The sequence below is a fragment of the Oryctolagus cuniculus genome, chromosome 4 (genome assembly GCF_964237555.1).
Source record: "Oryctolagus cuniculus chromosome 4, mOryCun1.1, whole genome shotgun sequence".
Classification (NCBI taxonomy): Eukaryota; Metazoa; Chordata; class Mammalia; order Lagomorpha; family Leporidae; genus Oryctolagus; species Oryctolagus cuniculus.
The window spans coordinates 138,782,193-138,797,312 of record NC_091435.1 but is presented as its reverse complement, the minus strand read 5'-3'; the positions used below and the strand labels follow the sequence as shown (position 1 = coordinate 138,797,312).

Sequence of the window (15,120 nt, the reverse complement as noted above, 5' to 3'; positions counted from 1 at the left end):
TGGATTAGTCAAAATTCTTGTTTTTGATACTATTGTTTGTCTATGTGTGGCCTTATTTTACTTTTTTAGTAATATACTGAGCACCAAAAATTCATTAATTTGGATCATTCCCTAGTAGTTGGAGTTAATGGCTCTTCTTTCTCTAATAGTGGATGCAGCTGAAGACTCAAAGAAGAATGAACCTATATTTAAGGTTGCCCCTTCAAAGTGGGAAGCTGTAGATGAATCTGAATTGGAAGCACAGGGTGAGTAAAAGTACAATAAATGTTAAATCTTAAAAAATTAAGTACTTATAAATTGATAATGGGTATGCTTTTAAAATTAAATACCAATAATCATCGAGGGATATGTGTGTGCACACATGCCTATGTACATTGACCTTTTATGTTTTGCAGCGTTTTAACAGCATTAAGATCCAATGTTACTGTGTGTCTAGTGTAAGATTTCATTGTGGTTGGTGTTACTGTTAATAATTTTCTTAGATCTTTCTGTTTGGAAGCTTTGAGAATAATCAGAGAAATCTCTGAAAACCTCCCAGTTAAGGCATTTTAATAGAAATTGTAGCCAGGAAGCTGTTCCTGTTTGGAAATCTATTTAGAGGTTAGCTTCAGAGAAACGAAGTTTTGACCCTCCCATAACACTTAGTAGATGCAATTCAGATCTGCCTGTCACATTTATTTGGCCTTGTGCTTATATTCTGTAATTGCTAATATTTGTAGGTTCTAATGAAATAAATCTTACATCCAACATGCAAGTGAGGATGACAGCACTATCACTTTATGAATCTGAAGGAAATGATAGTGTAGGTGTGAGGAAAGAGATTTGGCACGTAGAAATGGCTATTCAAAGAATAGATAAAAAAAAAAAACTTCTGTAATATAAACTTCCAGTTTTAAAGAGGGGCTTCTACAATTCTACTGCAAAAATGCTAATATACCTTATGGAATTACATCCTCTTTTCCTTCCATTCAGCTGTAACAACGTCTAAATGGGAGTTATTTGACCAGCATGAAGAATCAGAAGAAGAAGAAAATCAAAAGTAAGAATCTAAGTTTCGAATATACTGTTTCTTGTGCACACACACTCCCTTTTTCATTAAGAGGTATGGTTGAAATAATAGTGAAGAGGAAAACTTCACTCTTAAAAAACATGTAAATGGAACATTTTGAGTTCTCCATTGTTTTTCCTGTGAATAAGGAGCTTCTGGTTTCTGGTTTTGATGCATCTGGTTTCCCTTTGCTTTTGAGCTTACTTTCTACCCCTTGGCTATACGTTCTCACTTAGTTGCTAATTGACCAACTGCATTGTTTCAAATCTTTGTCATCAAATATTGTTTAGGGCTCCACAAAAAGGGGTTTTTAAAATGTGAGTGGGAAGATTATGCCCCATTTTTGTTGAATTGTACATTGCTAAGAAAAATATTGCCTTATAATCATTCTGTTACTGAAATGTAAGCACTAGGAGTGAGTGAAAGGGAAAAAAATCCTTTCTTTGAAGTACAAAGAAATAATTTTTACTCTTAGGTAATGACTCTAAAATTTTCTTTTTGTTTTGATGCTGTGTTTAAGCTTGTATTGGTAGTTTAGGAAATACTTGACTTTTATTAAATCATTGCTAAAGAAATTGGTTTTATAAAGTTGGAAGAGATGATGTCAGGAACACTGAACAGAGGTTTCTGTGTTTTAAAAAATCTTTATATTTTATTGTGGGAAGAAGGAGCAAAGGGGAAGTCCCTTTGTGTCCTAGCACAGTGTGAGCATTTGTGTGGATTCAGTAAGTGAGTATTTGAATTGTGCAGAAAGTTAGATCAAAATCAGTAGGTTGTAGAAACACAGTTTGGAATGATGAGGAAAAGTTGTCCGCAGTGATGTATTTCCAGCAATATTGGTGTGATCAGAAAAAGTCAGTAATGATTATGACAGAATATTTGCAAGATATGGGTGGTTTGCTGATGGAACTAGCTTTCCAAAACTGTTTAGGGGAACAGAAATTGGGGACAGTTTCATTCGTTTTGTTTTAAAACAGTGGGTTTCTTAACGCTTTTTATGTCCACAACCTTCACCATTTTAGAATCACAGCTTTAAAATGCACATACTGCTGCCGGCGCTGTGGCGCAGTGGCGCAGCAGGTTAAGGAGCGCCAGCATCTCATGTGGGCGCCGGTTTGAGACCCGGCTGTTCCACTTCCAATCCAGCTCTCTGCTTTGGCCTTGGAGGGCAGTGGAGGATGGCCCACATCCTTGGGTCCCTGCGCCTGTGTCGGAGACCCGGAGGAAGCTGCTGGCTCCTGGCTTCAGGTCAGCACAGCTCCAGCTGTTGCAGCCAGCTGGGGAGTGAACCATCGGATGGAAGACTTCTCTCTCTCTCTGCCTCTCCTTTCTCTGTGTAAATAATAAATAAATAAATCTTTTTAAAAAAGCATGTATTACTCATAAATAATTATTTGATTTAGGAGTAGGGAAGGATTGAAAAACCATCAAAGACTTGAAATATATTGCTCAGTTGGTTTTGTTTTGAAGGTATTAAGTTCTCTTTTTCTTTTTTTTTTTTTACATAAATTGATATTTGTGTTAATGTTTTAAATACATGAGTGCAATTTAGTGTTCATGTGGAACAATAATTCACTGATAGAAGCCTGGCTCACCAGAAGTATAACATGTATTTGATTTTCCTAGAAACATGAGGTAAATCATGATAATAAAAATAACTATGAAAGTACAAAGCAAGGAAAAAGCTTTAGTGTAACAAATTTACTTGAACTTTTCTTTTCTTTTCTTTTCTTTTTTTTTTTTTTTGAACTTTTCTTATGCCTCAGTACTACTGTCTAGTGGCTAAATCTAAATTTTTTTTAATTAGGGCTACTTTTTGTAACTAGTAATTACTGCATTTTTGGTAAAAATATGATTTAAAAAATACTTTGGAAAAAAATTTCCAAAAAAATCTCATTTGTAATGAATCCTATGTAAATGTAGTCTTGAATTTCCATTTATTTTAAAAGAAGTGCCAGAGGAAGTTGTGATGATACTAAACCTAGAACTGGTAAATAAGAGCTTTGGCCTTGAAAAATTCTAACATTTTAAAAATATATTGTATATAATTTAAGCTTATTAAAATAGTATTGCTCATTTTTTAAAGATTTATTTATTTACTTTGAAACTCAGATTACACAAGAGAGAAGGGGAGACAGTGAGAGAGAGAGAGAGAGAAAGGTCTCCCATCCAGTTCTCTCCCCCACTTCCTCCGGGTCTCCCAGCGGGTGCAAGGACCCAAGGGTTTGGACCATTTTCTACTGCTTTCCCAGGCTATAGCAGAGAGCTGGATCAGAAGTGGAACAATTGGGTCTCTAACTGGCGCCCATATGGGATGCTGGCACTGCAGGCAGTAGTTTTACCTGCTACCCCACAGTGCCAGCCCCATGTATAGCTCATTTTTAAAAGTCTTAGATAATATGGTTAATGTTGAGTTCCTAGCCATCTAGATACTTTCTATGCATATTCATTTAAGCATAAATGATAAAGTACTGTTCATACTTTTCTATGTCACTTGTCTTTCACTCAAGTGAAAGTGATATTCCATGTCAGTCCATTGATTAGCCTATTACATATTCATCTGTAGTTAAAAGCAAGTGTGCAGATAAATGTATAAGGATGTTTGCCCTTTGCCTAGGAATATTTGGAATCCCCCCCATCAGAAAAAAGTAGTAACAGGCTGGAATTAGTTAAGTAATTTCTATTACATAGATACCACAATTTACCAAGATAGCACAGTTCACCAAAACCAAGTCATGTCCTTGACTTGATGAACCCTTTGTAAAATGATTTTTCAGTAAACATCCCTGTTAAATACACAAACACACACTTCAACCATTTTAAAACATCTGAAATATTTGTGATTTTATGTACTATCATATATTCTTATTTTGTAAAAATTTTTAAGCTCTTCAAAAGAGCATCAGAGAGGGAGGAAGAGAGAGAAAATATAATTTTTTTTTTTCAGATTATATACCCACAAAGGGCTTACTATATATACTGAGAGCAGTTCTAGGTGCTAAAAGTGTTCTAACTCATTTTATTATTTTATTTATTTATTTATTTTTGAAAGGCAGGGTTAAAGACAGGGAGAGACGTACAGGTTTTCCATCTGCTAATTTACTCCCCAAATGACCACAACAGCCAGGACTAGGCCAGGCTGAAGCCAGGAGCCAGGAATTTCTCCTGGGTCTCCTACATGAGTGCAAGGCCCAAGCACTTGTGTCATCCTCTGCTGCCCTCTCAGGCACAATAGCAGGGAGCTGGATTGGAAGTGGAACAGACTTGACATGAACTGGCACCCATACAGGATGCCAGTGTCACAGTTGGCAGCCCTACCCACTACACCACAGCACCGGCTCCAGAAAACTTTCCTACCCACTAATTCACTCCTCAGAATTCTACAACAGCCACGTCTGGGCCAGGCTGAAGCCAGGAACTCCATCCTAGTCTCCCACATGGGAGGCAAGGGCCCAAATACTTGGGCCATTGTCTGTTACTTCCCAGGTGTATTAACAGGTATCAGAAACAGAGCTGCTGGGACTGGAACTGATGTTTCAATATGGGATGCTGGTATCACAAGCAGTGGCTTGTGATAATACTAATATTGGCAGAATTTATTAAAGTATGAATATGTTGAAGCTTGAACTTTTTATATGGAAAAAGCAAGTTTTACCAAATAGAAAAATATTTGATCAAATATTTTGTAAAAACTTTTGTCTTCTTATGCTTTGCTAATATTATATAGACTCAAAGTGAAAAATAAGATATCTAAACTATAAAATGTGACACAGTGGAGGTTTTTGGGGGGGATTTATTCATTTATTTATTTATTTTTGCTTCTTTGACACACGATGTGTTTTGCTTATTTCCAAAGTCAAGAAGAAGAAAGTGAAGATGAAGAAGATACTCAAAGTTCTAAATCTGAAGAACATCACCTATACTCTAATCCAATCAAAGAAGAAATGACTGAGTCCAAGTTCTCCAAGTACTCTGAAATGAGTGAGGAAAAGCGAGCTAAACTTCGTGAAATTGAGGTTAGTTTCATGATGAAATTCAAATTGTACCTTACTGGCCTTTCATTTGTTCCACGAAACTAAGCTGCATCTTCATCGTGGCAGTATACTGTGATGCATACCATACCGTCATACCGTTTGCCTTCTGTGCTGAGAAACTTTTTTTTTTTTTGAACAGGTAGAGTTATAGACAGTGAGAGAAAGAGACAGAGAAAGGTCTTCCTTCTGTTGGTTCACTCCACAAATGGCCACTCTATGGCCAGTGCTGCACGATCCAAAGCCAGGAGCCAGGTGCTTCTTCCTGGTCTCCCATGAGGGTGCAGGGGCCCAAGCACTTGGGCCATCCTCCACTGCACTGCCCTCCTGGGCCACAGCAGAGAGCTGGAGTGGAAGAGGAGCAGCCGGGACTAGAACCCGGTGCCCATATGGGATGCTGGGGCCGCAGGTGGAGGATTAACCAAGTGAGCCACAGCGCCAGCCCCAGAAACTTTCATACTATGAGGCTTTTTTTTAGGCTCCTAGTTCCAACATTCCTTCTTATGTAGTAACCTTTTCTTACTATTCTGGACTTGTTTTCTTCTTCCTCTTGATCTCTGTGATTTTACATGTATAGTGGTATGTGGCTGTATAAGAAGTCCATTACATTTTGAGTGTACTTAGCATGTTAGCTAGGAAAAGTGAAATATTTTGACATGTTTAAAATTATACTTACTTTTGTTTATTCTTAACAACATGCTCATTTTAAATATCTGCACCTTTAATGATAGGATAGAGTAGACACTGAATGGGCCTTAACATTTGGAGCGGGGGAGACGTTATGGGAGAGCCCAAACTATCTCACACAGACTTTATCCACCTACCCTCTCTTTGCTCTCCTTTTAAAATATCTTTCGTTTTTGCCAAAAACTCTTTAGACCTGCCAGACAGAGAAAGGTTTTATCATCCCAGTAAATGCTAGCAGTAGTAGAACAGTCAGTATAGAACCTCAAAAGAACTCATAAGAGTGAATTTTAATACTCTGTCCTTTCATTTAACCTATGATGCCTACCACATTAGTTACCTCATTTCTACTTTTTCATATAATCCCGGTTTTTTTTTTTTCCCAGTTTTGGTCTCCTTTACAGGAATAGCTTTTCTTTTCTCTTCTCTTTTCTTTTCTTTTCTTTTCTTTTCTTTTCTTTTCTTTTTCTTTTCTTTTCTTTTCTTTTCTTTTCTTTTCTTTTCTTTTCTTTTCTTTTCTTTTCTTTTCTTTTCTCCTTCCTTCCTTCCTTCCTTCCTTCCTTCCTTCCTTCCTTCCTTCTTTCTTTCTTTCTTCCTTTCTTCCTTCCTTTCTTTCTTTCTTTCCTTCCTTCCTTCCTTCCTTCCTTCCTTCCTTCCTTCCTTCCTTCCTTCCTTCTTTCTTTCCATCTTTCTTTCCTTCTTCCTTCCTTCCTTCCTTCTTCCTTTCTTCCTTTCCTTCTTCCTTTCCTTCTTCCTTTCCTTCCTTCCTTCCTTCCTTCTTTCCTTCCTTCCTTCCTTCTTCCTTTCTTCCTTTCCTTCTTCCTTTCCTTCTTCCTTTCCTTCCTTCCTTCCTTCTTTCCTTCCTTCCTTCCTTCTTTCCTTCTTTCCTTCCTTCCTTCCTTCCTTCCTTCCTTCCTTCCTTCCTTCCTTCCTTCCTTCCTTCTTTCCTTCTTCCTTCCTTCCTTCCTTCTTCCTTCTTCCTTTCCTTCTTCCTTCCTTCTTCCTTTCCTTCCTTCCTTCTTTCCTTCCTTCCTTCCTTCTTCCTTTCTTTTCCTTCTTCCTTTCCTTCTTCCCTTCCTTCCTTCCTTCCTTCCTTCCTTCCTTCCTTCCTTCCTTCCTTCCTTCCTTCCTTCCTTCCTTCCTTCCTTCCTTCCTTCCTTCCTTCCTTCCTTCCTTCCTTCCTTCCTTCCTTCCTTCCTTCCTTCCTTCCTTCCTTCCTTCCTTCCTTCCTTCCTTCCTTCCTTCCTTCCTTCCTTCCTTCCTTCCTTCCTTCCTTCCTTCCTTCCTTCCTTCCTTCCTTCCTTCCTTCCTTCCTTCCTTCCTTCCTTCCTTCCTTCCTTCCTTCCTTCCTTCCTTCCTTCCTTCCTTCCTTCCTTCCTTCCTTCCTTCCTTCCTTCCTTCCTTCCTTCCTTCCTTCCTTCCTTCCTTCCTTCCTTCCTTCCTTCCTTCCTTCCTTCCTTCCTTCCTTCCTTCCTTCCTTCCTTCCTTCCTTCCTTCCTTCCTTCCTTCCTTCCTTCCTTCCTTCCTTCCTTCCTTCCTTCCTTCCTTCCTTCCTTCCTTCCTTCCTTCCTTCCTTCCTTCCTTCCTTCCTTCCTTCCTTCCCTTCCTTCCTTCCTTCCTTCCTTCCTTCCTTCCTTCCTTCCTTCCTTCCTTCCTTCCTTCCTTCCTTCCTTCCTTCCTTCCTTCCTTCCTTCCTTCCTTCCTTCCTTCCTTCCTTCCTTCCTTCCTTCCTTCCTTCCTTCCTTCCTTCCTTCCTTCCTTCCTTCCTTCCTTCCTTCCTTCCTTCCTTCCTTCCTTCCTTCCTTCCTTCCTTCCTTCCTTCCTTCCTTCCTTCCTTCCTTCCTTCCTTCCTTCCTTCCTTCCTTCCTTCCTTCCTTCCTTCCTTCCTTCCTTCCTTCCTTCTTCCTTCCTTCCTTCCTTTCCTTCTTCCTTTCCTTCCTTCCTTTCCTTCCTTCCTTCCTTCTTTCCTTCCTTCCTTCCTTCCTTCGTCTTTGTTTCTTTCTTTTGAAAGTTACACAGAGAGAGAAGGGAGGCAGAGAGAGGTCCTCCATCCGCTGCTTCACTCCCCAATTGGCCGCAGTGGCTGGAGCTGGGCTGATCAGGAGCCAGGAGCTTCTCCTGGGTTTCCCACACAAGTGCAGGGGCCCAAGGACTTGAGCCATCTTCTACTGCTTTCCCAGGCCATAGCAGAGAGCGGGATCAGAAGTGGAGTAACTGTTACTCGAACTGGTGCCCATATGGGATGCCAGCACTGCAGATTCTGGTTTTACCCGTTACTCCACAGCGTCGGCCCCATAATCCCTGTTAAGCTGGTAAAAGTTCTTGTCCATGTCTTTCTCAGAGACCACCAAACCAGAGAGTTAACAGGGTGAACATTTTGTTTTAACCCTATATAGAATGAATGTGGTGACAGTAAAAAATGACAGTTATAAGAAATTTTTAGTTAATTAGCTGGTTGATTTTTCTAGGGTGTATGAGTCTTCCTCAAAAAGTTTTGAGAAGAGTGGAATGAAAGATAAGTTTATTTTGGCACAAAAAAATTTGAAATCCTTGCATAGCTTTTTCCTAATATTCCCATGAACTTTAAAAGTTTTAAAATGTATTTTATGAAAGGCAGAGAGATGGAGATATCTCTCCCATCTGTGACAGCTATGCCTAGGCAGGCTGAAACCAGTGGCCGGGACTCCCATCTGAGTCTCCGGTGTGGGTGTCTGGGACCCAAGTACTTGAGCCATTACCTGCTGCCTCCCAGGGTGTGCATTAGCAGGGAGCTGGAATTGGGAGCAGAGTGAGGACTCAGATCTAAGCACTCTGATACTGATTGTAGATGTCCTAACTGCTGTGCCAAATATCACCGCTTTCTGTGAACTTTTGGAAGGCTCCTCAGATACATGTATTTGGGGAATATGTTGCACTGAAATAAACTTTTAAAATTTTATTTATTTGAAAGGCAAAAGAAAGAGGGAGCTCCCATCCGCTGGTTCATTCTCCACACACCTACAGTGGCTGGGACTGGGCCGTACTGAAGCAGGAATCTCTGAACTCAGTTCAGGTCTCCCCTGTGGGTGGCAGGAATCCAATTACCTGAGCCAGCTGTTTCCCAGGGTCTGCATTTGTAGGAAGCCAGAGCCAGATATTAAACTGCTGCACTCTGATGTGAGATGTGAATGTCTTAGCTGCTAGGCCAAATGCCCACCCTAGCTTGTTTTTTTTTTTTTTTTCAGTTATTGAATATACATTTTATTTTTTTAATTTTATTTAAGTTATATAATTTTCGTGTGTTTGATATATATAGATATAGGAACATAATGATACTTCCCACCATACCCTCCCACGCTCCAACCCTTCTTCCTCCTCCCTCTCCCATTTCTACTCTTAATTTTTACAAAGAACTATTTTTGGTTTATTTAATGATCATAACCCGACACTAAGTAAAAGAGTTCATCAAAGAGTGTGAAGGAGAAAATACTATTCCTCAACAGAAGAGACAAGAGCTGTAAATAATCATTGAATCTCAAAATGTCTTTCACTTTAATACATTACATTTTAGGTACTGTATTAGTTACCTTGGATCAGGGAAAATATATGATGCTTATCTTTTTGGGACTGGCTTAATTTTTTTAATATGATGGTTTCCAGTTGTGTCCATCTTGTTACAAAAGACAGGGTTTCGTTTTTTTTTTTTTTTTACAGCTGAGTAGTACTCCATAGTGTACCATATATGTACCGTATTTTCTTTTATCCAGTCAACAGTTGATAGACATCTGGGTTGTTTCCATATCTTAGGTATTGTGAATTGTGCTGCAGTGAACATGGGGGTACAGATACCTCTTTCAGATGCTGGTGTGTGTTTGTGTTTTTTGTTTTGTTTTGTTTTTTGTTTGTTGTTGTTGTTGTTTTTGGCTTGGGTAAATTCCCAGGCGTGGGATGGCTGTATCATATGGTAGGTCTATATTCAGATTTCTGAAGTTTCTCCATACTGTCTTCCATATTAGCTGCACCAGTTTACATCCTCACCAATAGTGGATTATGGTGCTTTTCCCCCCATATCCTTGCCAGCATTTGTTGTTTGTTGATTTCTATATGAGAGCCATTCTAACTGGAGTGAGGTAAAACCTCATTGTGGTTTTTAATTTGCATTTCCTTGATGGCTTATAACCCTGAGCATTTTTTTTTTAAAGATTATTTATTTGAAAGAGTCACACAGAGAGAGGAAGAGGCAGAGAGAGAGAGGTCCTCTATCCGCTGGTTCACCCCCCAACTGACTGCAACGGCCAGAGCTGCACCGATCTAAAGCCAGTAGCCAGGAGCCTCCTCCGGGTCTTCCCACGTGGGTGCAGGGGCCCAAGGACTTGGGCCATACTTCACTGCTTTCCCAGGCCACAGCAGAGAGCCGGATCGGAAGTGGAGCAGCCAGGTCTAAGCTTAGATCCAACTTACTTTTAGTTCTGGTGTTTTTTTTTTTTTTTTTTTTTTTATTTATTTATTTATTTTCTTGAGGGTGAGAGCTCTTGAGAGAGGATGGGGAGACAGAGATCTTCCACCCACTAGTTAGCTCTCCAAATGGCTGCAACAGCCAGGTCTGGGCCAGGCCAAAGCCAGGAACCAGGAACTCTATCCTATGTAGATAGAAGGGGCCTAAGTACTTGAACCATCTTCTGCTGCTGTCCCAGGTACATTAACAGGCAGCTGTATTGGAAGCAGAACAGCTGGAACTCCAACCAGTACCCCATTAAGGATGCTAGCATTTCAGGTGGTGGCTTAACCTGCTGTGCCACAACGCTGGCCCCTCCATGAATTTCATGAAGTCCTTTTATTTTCATACATGTGTTAATTTTTAATTTAAAGCCTTATTTATATATTTATTTGAAACAGGAGAATCAGATTTTCCCACCAGTGGTTTGCTCCCCAGATTGCTACAATGGCTGGGGTTGGGCCAGGCCAAAACCAAAAATTCCCTTCTGGGTCTCCTATATGGGTAGCAGGGGCCCAAGTACGTGGACCATCTCCCATTGCTTTCCCAGGCGTATTAGCAGGGAAATGGATAGGAAACTGAGCAGGTGGGCCTTGGACTGGCACTCTAGTATGGGATGCTAGCATCATAACCAGTACTTTAATCTGCTATACCCCTGTTTTTATTACAACTTTTAGGGAATAAGATGTCATTTATCAGTAAGCACATTGACTATAGACACTTTCCAACTGTGTGTGTTCCTTCTGAGCTGTTATCTCAGTTGTCCTTCTACCTTCCTGAGAATTATGCTTTACCAGCCTGATTAAACTATTGCAAAACAAAGACTGAGTTCAATAAAAATATATTTTCTTTTTTTTTTTTTTTTTTAAGATTTATTTTATTTATTTGAAAGACAGGGTTACAGAGAGAGGTAGAGACAGAGAGGTCTTCCATCCATTGGTTCATTCCCCAGATGGCCACAATGGCCGGAGTTGCGCCAATCTGAAGCCAGGAGCCAGGAGCTTCTTCCGGGTCTTCCCATGCGAGTGCAGGGGCCCAAGGACTTGGGTCATCTTCTGCTTTCCCAGGCCATAGCAGAGAGTTGTATCAGAAGAGGAGTAGCCGGGACTGGAACCGGTGCCCATATGGGATGCCAGCACTGCAGGTGCCAGTTTTACCCTCTATGCCACAGTGCCAGCCCCAAAATACATTTTCTTGATAATTGAAGTTATCTTATGAATACCATAAGAGACTATTTAATTTTTTTTTTTTTTTTTTTTTTTTACAGGCAGAATGGATAGTGAGAGAGAGAGACAAAGGTCTTCCTTTTTGCTGTTGGTTCACCCTCCAATGGCTGCCACGGCTGGCTCGCTGTGGCCGGCGCACCGCGCTGATCCGAAGGCAGGAGCCAGGTGCTTCTCCTGGTCTCCCATGGGGTGCAGGGCCCAAGCACTTGGGCCATCCTCTACTGCCTTCCCGGGCCACAGCAGAGAGCTGGCCTGGAAGAGGGGCAACCGGGACAGAATCCGGCGCCCCGACCGGAACTAGAACCCAGTGTGCCGGCGCCGCTAGGTGGAGGATTAGCCTACTGAGCCGCGGCGCCGGCCAGAGACTATTTAATTATTTAAAAATCTTATTTTCAACTTATATAGAAGAAAATGAGATAATTTACCTTTTGGTTAACTTGCATGGATTTTGTGAACATTATTTCTACATTGGATTTATACATGAGGAGTCTTCAAACAGTTCATGGGAAAAGTATTTAATTTAAAAGCTATGCATGGATTTCAAAATATTTTGCACCAAAATATACTCATTTTTTAATTCCATTTCCACAAACTTTTCGAAGACCCTCATATATGTGATATATATATATGTGTGTGCATGCACACCCCTCCCTCAGATGTTTCTGTATTGTATGTGCTGTTTCATAATCTGGCCTCTTCTTTGTCAGATAATCGAAGATTATTTCTCTTATTCTCATAGTTCCTGCCTCTCAGGGACTTGGGCTGTAAATCAGATCCTAATATTAAAATGTGGATCTTGCCTTCATCTTAGAATTACCTTTTTTTTCTCCCTTATTTACTGTGAGAGACTTAATCATATGGAGTAATTTCCATAATTGGTGGCAAATTTGGATTAGAACTCAGGACTCATGAGCTTTACTTCAAGGCTTTTCCTATCTTTCTTCTCTGGCCCTTAATTTGAAATCCAGTGAGTACTATCCCTTTTTCTGTCAAATTCTTAAGTGAGGAATAAAGTTCTAAATTAGTTTTGCAACTCATTTTATTATAAGCTGTAGTATATGTGCTGTGTTTTATTTTTAAAAGCTGTTCTGTTCCCCAGTGTGTCCTAATAAAGATGCCTATAGCTGAACATTTTTTAGCAGTTAATAAAAACCAGAGGATTTGTGTTTTAATGTAGTGACACACTCTGATAATACACTTTGAGTAAAACCTGTTGCCGTATGATAATGTGGTATTCACAGGACATAAGTTCTTCATCTTTTAGATGCCACTTAGAGTAATGCTTAGTCTGGAATTACCTTTTCTTATTCTACTCTTATCCCCATTTCTACGAGCAAGGGTTGGAAGAGTAAAATAGGGGTAGGGAGCCAACTGGGGGTTCTACTCTGTCATTGGAGAACAAAGATCTCTTTCTGGCTTCATCTGAGGAAAGTGAATAGTTGAGGGGGAAGGTGGTACCTGACAACAGGCAGCAGAGGAGGGATGACTCACCAGCCATTGCATGTGCCGCTTTGTTTTGTCTTGAGAGCTTTGGTCATCTGTTTCCTAGGTGTCTTAGACTTGTGCTTGAGACTTATACCATATCAGCAGGAACTCTTAAGTAAGGAATTTATAATGATTTTTAAAAAAACATTGATGTGGGTAGCTGGCCCCTTCATTGTGTTTTGTGATACAAGTAGAGAGAAACCTTCAGTCAGTTCAGCTCAGTGTTTGGTCCTTCATGAAGTGTGCGTAATGAAAATGTTGCCCTTTTTAAAAATTTTTTTCAAAGCTATTTGTGTTTTGCTGTCATAACCTTGCTAACAGTTGTTTACCTTTACCGACCTTGCCTTTATTATTTGAGGAACCGAATACTAAATTCATTATCATTGTGTTGAGAGAAGAAGTAAGTACTTACGGGCATGAAGCATACATAACTCATCGTTTGTGAGTCCTCACCACTGTGCAGAGAATACAGTGGGCTTACGTTGGTCACTTGGATTTTGTGTTGTTGGGCTTATCTGATAAGTAGTGGCCTTTGGATAAGAAAGTTATTTTGGTTTTGTTTTTTTAATGTTGATGTTACATTTTGACTGAGTCCTAATCAGTTACTACTTTGCTCTAGGAACAAAGTAATGTTTGAGAAACTGTAGTGATGAAGATACTTATTTAGAAATGTCTTGTTTCACAGCTTAAAGTCATGAAGTTTCAGGATGAATTAGAATCTGGAAAACGACCTAAAAAACCAGGCCAAAGTTTTCAGGAGCAAGTGGAACACTACAGAGATAAACTTCTTCAACGAGTAAGAAATAAGTATATTTAGTGTGTCTTTTCCAGAGTTACTTATCTGACTTCCTAGAATGTCTGTATATTGGTAGACTCAAGAAAAGTATATTTCAGAGTATATCCTTTTATGTGCAAATGTTGCATTCTGACAATTTGAAATATGATATTTTAGAACTGTTTCCACTTTGGAAAGAGTTCTTAGGGCAATAGAACAGTATTTTATTCTGGATAGTAACTATGGACTAGAATATTAATCCTGCTAAAAGCCTGCTTTCAAAACTGGAGGAGACCATAGTGGAAGAGTCACGTTTGTGACTATTGAGACAGTAGCCACCACAATTGGCACAGAGATAAAGATGGAAGCTGGATTTGCAAAGTTAATTTAGTTTTCATGTCTCATTGTTTCCAAGGAAGGAAAGCAAGGGGTAGGATCCCTGTTTGGTAAATTCTAAGCTTTTGAGGAACTTTGTGTTCTCATTCACAAAAAAATACAAAGACATTTGAAAAAGTTTGAGGAAAACTAGAATTAAAGATGCTGATTTTGGTGCAGACTTTTATTTATTTATTTATTTATTTATTTTTGACAGGCAGAGTTAGACAGTGAGAGAGAGAGAAAGGTCTTCCTTTTTCCGTTGGTTCACCCCCCAACCGGCCACTGTGGCCGGCGCACTGCGCTGATCCGAAGCCAGGAGCCCGGTGCTTCCTCCTGGTCTCCCATGTGGGTGCAGGGCCCAAGGACCTGGGCCATGGTCCACTGTACTCCCGGGCCACAGCATAGAGCTGGACTGGAAGAGGAGCAACCGAGACAGAATCCGGCACCCCAACCAGGACTAGAACCTGGAGTGCCGGCGCTGCAGGCAGAGGATTAGCCAAGTGAGCTGCGGCGCCGGCCTGGTGCAGACATTTTTTAAAACTATGCATATGTAATTTTTTCATAATGCATGTTTTCCATGAACCTTTTGAAAAAGGTCCCTTGTATGTAGGAATATGCAGAGAATTTTAGGACTAGCAGCCCCATGTGGTAATTGTGCAAGGAACCTAGGAATTTTGTTAGGACTGCTATTTTTTATTTTTTTATTTATTTATTTTTTTTTTTTATTTTTTGACAGGCAGAGTGGACAGTGAGAGAGAGAGACAGAGAGAAAGGTCTTCCTTTGCCGTTGGTTCACCCTCCAATGGCCGCCGCGGCCGGCGCGCTGCAGCCGGCGCACCGCGCTGATCCGATGGCAGGAGCCAGGTGCTTTTCCTGGTCTCCCATGGGGTGCAGGGCCCAAGCACCTGGGCCATCCTCCACTGCACTCCCTGGCCACAGCAGAGGGCTGGCCTGGAAGAGGGTCAACCGGGACAGAATCCGGCGCCCCGACCGGGATTAGAACCCGGTGTGCCGGCGCC

At 40.6% G+C, this 15,120-nt stretch overlaps 1 protein-coding gene across 7 annotated transcripts in view; it reads left to right on the top strand.

Moving 5' to 3' along the window:
• Positions 1 to 15,120, top strand: part of U2SURP (U2 snRNP associated SURP domain containing) — a 63,179-nt gene that overhangs the window by 39,039 nt on the left and 9,020 nt on the right. For all 7 annotated transcript variants that reach the window (XM_051818666.2, XM_070072683.1, XM_070072682.1 and 4 more), the window contains 4 exons: positions 150 to 245; positions 973 to 1,039; positions 4,905 to 5,064; positions 13,634 to 13,744. In XM_051818666.2, the coding sequence (XP_051674626.1) occupies positions 150 to 245; positions 973 to 1,039; positions 4,905 to 5,064; positions 13,634 to 13,744 (434 nt within the window). The remainder of the gene's footprint in view (positions 1 to 149; positions 246 to 972; positions 1,040 to 4,904; positions 5,065 to 13,633; positions 13,745 to 15,120) is intronic.